This window comes from Gekko japonicus, unplaced genomic scaffold, assembly GCF_001447785.1.
Source record: "Gekko japonicus isolate JY-2015 unplaced genomic scaffold, Gekko_japonicus_V1.1 scaffold1994, whole genome shotgun sequence".
Lineage (NCBI taxonomy): Eukaryota > Metazoa > Chordata > Lepidosauria > Squamata > Gekkonidae > Gekko > Gekko japonicus.
Window position 1 is genome coordinate 182,383 of NW_015163661.1, and position 4,255 is coordinate 186,637.

The 4,255-nt window shown below is 46.1% G+C and overlaps 1 protein-coding gene across 1 annotated transcript in view; it reads left to right on the forward strand.

Moving 5' to 3' along the window:
* The window catches only part of DVL3 (dishevelled segment polarity protein 3), a 116,259-nt gene that overhangs the window by 101,358 nt on the left and 10,646 nt on the right, over nucleotides 1-4,255 (forward strand). Inside the window, exon 12 of the mRNA XM_015407724.1 lies at nucleotides 3,721-3,888. Within this exon, the coding sequence (XP_015263210.1) occupies nucleotides 3,721-3,888 (168 nt within the window). The remainder of the gene's footprint in view (nucleotides 1-3,720; nucleotides 3,889-4,255) is intronic.

Here is a 4,255-nt window from a genome sequence, read left to right on the forward strand (position 1 = left end):
CGATTTAGATTCTCTGATATGAATTGGCTTGCTGCCGAATTGCCGCCGAATATCGGGGGCAATTCGGGCCCATTATATCCTATGGGCCATTGAAGTCAATGGCGAAAACATAGGGTATATACTGGGAGCTGTAACTTTTTTCCCTACCATTGAGAACAATGGAGGGGATAGGAGCAACCTGTTTGGGGGCCCATAGAATTGGACCCCCTGGTCCACTGTTCTTGAAACCTGGTGGGTATCTTGGGGAGAGGCTCCAGCAGCTACCCTACGAGTTTGGAGCCTCTCCCTCAAACCCCCTCCCTTCCAGCCCCCAGAATATACCCTATGTTTTCACCATTGACTTCAGTGGCCCATAGGATATAATGGGGCCGAAATTGATATTCGGCTGGCTGAAAGACTCCAGAATGCTCCTACTGTCGAAATTGACATGCGGGACTCTTTCTGCTGGCGGAAATTGATTCTGCCTGAAGAAGTGAGCAGAGACTCGTGAAAGCTCATCGCTGAAGAAGTGAGCAGTGACTCACAAAAGCTTATACCCTGCTACAAATTTTAAGGAGTTATTGGACTTTTCTTCTTTTCTGCTGCTAAGGCTTTAGCGTTAGCATGTAAATGCTTATACCTTTTAATGGTTTTTAACCCTCAGGTTTAGGAGAGGCAGTACAAAAATGCCTAAATAAGTTCACAGTGCGTTTGAAAGGTTCAAAGCAATTTGCATGCGTTATCTTAGTTCCAGAGCCCCGTGAACTAGGCAGTCTTTGCTCTTAGTCTTCAGTGTTATTCCCGTGCTACAGATGTGAAAGGGGTCGGACACAAGAGCATGGGGCAGAGCTAAGAGCAGCTTCCCTAAAGTGAGTTTGTGACTAAGAGAAGACTTGAACCAGGACACTCCTGGCTCACAGTTCATCCTCTGAGCCTCTGTGATACACTAATTCAATACCAGAGATTCCCAGGATAGAACCATAGAATCAAAGAGTTGGAAGGGTCATCTAGTCCAACCCCTGCACAATGCAGGAAATTCACAACTACCTCCCCCCCATTCCCCCAGTGAGCCCATGCCCAGAAGATATTAGTAATGGATTGAGTATTAGAGGATATTATTATTATTAGTAGTAGTAGTAGTAGTAGTAAATATATTTTATTATTTTCAAAAAGATAATACATTTAACATAAACAAAACAACACAACTTTTACATTCAAACTTTGATATCTCATTGCGTGACAATAATAATACGTGACCTAAAAGTCTATTACAATGTGCAGATAAAATAACTCATTTAAGTATAGTTTAACGGTAAGACAACATCTATGATATAATACAAGATACTAGGCCTATCTTTCTCTATCCAACTTATTAGAGGATATTAGAGGATATTAGTAATGGATTGAGTACTGTGGTTTTAGTGTTGGATGTTTTACTATGTTTTATATGTTTTTACCTATGGCATGGCAAATGACCTTGCCCTTGTTAGCTGCCCTGAGCCCATTGGGGAGGGCAGGATACAAATATGAAGAATAAATAAATAAATAAAAATGGCAAAAAAAATGTTTTTGAAGAAGTCTGCAGTGCACATTCTGTGTCCTGCCTGCATAAGTTATCACACTGCAGTGACCTATAGAAACGTCCCCTGCTCACCCCCCACCCCCCACTGGACATCCTTACTAATACACTACTCATATGGCTCGTGTGCTTTTCCCCTTCTTAGCAAAAAGTCTGCCAAAAACACCTCCAGAGACCAGAACAATCCACGCGAGGTGCATATATTTAGTCCTGTCTGATGCCGATTTCCACAGCTGAAAAGAGCGTGCAGAATTTCAGCTTTTGTTGCCGACAAGCCTGTACCCCGTTACCTGTACTGTACCCTGTTCCCTCTAAGCTGAGTTAGTGCGAGCCAGCTCACGGTTCTTTAGCCTCTGGCTCACACATTTTTGTTTTCGCTCAGGAAGGATGGCTCCGGAGCAGATTAATTGATGCAGCGGCCAGGTCACTCGCTCACAACCTTAATGCCAGTAGCTCGCAAAGTAGGATTTTTGCTCACAAGACCCCACAGCTTAGAGGGAGTATTGCCTGTATGTCTCGCTGAACAGGGGGGCAGGCTTCCAAGTACATATGCCCAGGATCAGGGTCAGGATGCAAACCGGGTTTCACTGTGTGAATGGTGCTGCCTGGATATGACTTGGACAAAGCCAGCAAAGGAAGGCTTGACCTTCACCCCTCTCGCTTCGGATGACCGTCCGTGTTCCCTCTAAGCTGTATCTGTGAGCGGCCACTCATGCACACGGGCAGCCCCGCTCAGCTGCAATCTAACACTGCGCAGGGCCCTGCATTGCCCATTTTAAGATTAGGTAAAGGTAAAGGTTTCCCTTGCTCGAAAGCCAGTCAAATCCGACTCTAGGGTTGCGGTGCTCATCTCCGTTTCAAAGCCGAAGAGCCAGCGCTGTCCGAAGACGTTTCCGTGGTCATGTGGCCGGCATGACTAAACACCGAGGCGCACGGAACGCTGTTCCCTTCCCACCGAAGTGGTACCTATTTAACTACTTGCAATTTCTTGCTTCCGAACTGCTAGGTTGACAGGAGATTTTAAGATTACAGCAGTTATATTCTGCTCAGGATGTATTTATTATACTTGATTCATCGGCCGCCCTTCCCTGCGAGCAGGGCTCAGGGCAGCTTGCATCAAAGATAAATGCAATATAATTGAATTAAAGATGGCATTTAGAATACTTTAAAACAATCAGGAAAAAACAGCACTAAATCCAAGACGGTGGTAATTTCTACCCGCTCCCTGGATAGAGGGGATATGTCGGAATAAAAGGGGTCTGTAGCTGTCCTCAAGCCAAATGCACAGCAGAACTATGGCAAGACAGTAAGTCCCGTAGGGTGCAGATGTTCTCAAGCAGAATGTTCCACCAGGTGGGGGCCAGGGCCAAAAAGGGTCTAGTGCGGCTGGGGACCAGTGTTCCCTCTAAGCTGAGTTACTGTGAGCTAGCTCACAGATTTTTAGCTTAGCTCTGTCAGCATATTAGAAGCGCAAATAATGACTCAATCCAGAGTTGGCTAGTGCTGAACTATTTACAGTGGCTTATTTACAGCAATATATACATATAGTTCATATAGCACTTGCAGCATCCAATTCTCCAGGCAAACTGGCAAAGTGCTTCGCATATAATCCAATTCACAAGAGTGATGAAGAACACACAGACTGTACTGAATATATACGTCTCAGCATCAGTCAGATTGAAGTGCTGACTCATGGTGACAGTAGTCAGGATGATGCAACCTATGCTCTGGTGACTTGTCACATGACACTCCATCTGTCACCACAGATCAAGAAGATCTAATAGACTACCTTTACCTTTACCTTGGCTGTCATCTTGCTTGCTATACATCATAGTATGCCGTCAAGCTCATGCAGGATAGCTCCAGAGCTAACTAATTTATGCAGCAGCCAAATCAGTCGCTCACAACTTAAATGCCAGTAGCTCACAAAGTAGATTTTTTGCTCACAAGACTCCACAGCTTAGAGGGAGCGTTGCTGGGGACCACCAGGAGGTTCTTATTCCCGGAGCGTAATGCTCCTCTAGGGACATCTTCCAGGGATGTGAACTGCTCCACTCCGTAGGGGGGAAAATGATAGGGAACGTTGATGACCATCGCCTGCCTTTCCTCCTCTTGCCTTTCTAACGTCTCCCCTGCTTCCCGCCGCTGCTATCTCTCGACAGGCTCAGACGTGGTCGACTGGCTCTACCATCACGTGGAAGGCTTCACGGACCGGCGAGAGTCCCGCAAATACGCCAGCAACCTGCTGAAGGCCGGCTACATCCGCCACACAGTCAACAAGATCACCTTCTCGGAGCAGTGCTACTACATCTTCGGCGACCTCTGCGGCAGTACGGGCCCCTTGCCGACCCTTGGAGGGGAGGGAGGCGGGAGGCACGGGGCGGGTTCCCAGAAAGCGGTCCTTGTAGATTCTCGTCATGCCACGGGCAGAAGTGGAAGAGTGTGTAAAACAGACACAAATCTGGCATCTTTTCCATTTTTCTTTTAGCTATTTTATTTAATATTTATTTAATATTACAATTTTTCAATGGAACCGAGGACACTCATCAAAGTATACAGAACCGACATATTGAACAGTATAATAAGGGTACAAACCAGTGTTCCCTCTAAGCTGAGTTAGTGTGAGCTAGCTCACAGTCTTTTAGCCTTCGGCTCACACATTTTTGACTTAGCTCAGGAAGGAGGGCTCCAGAGCAA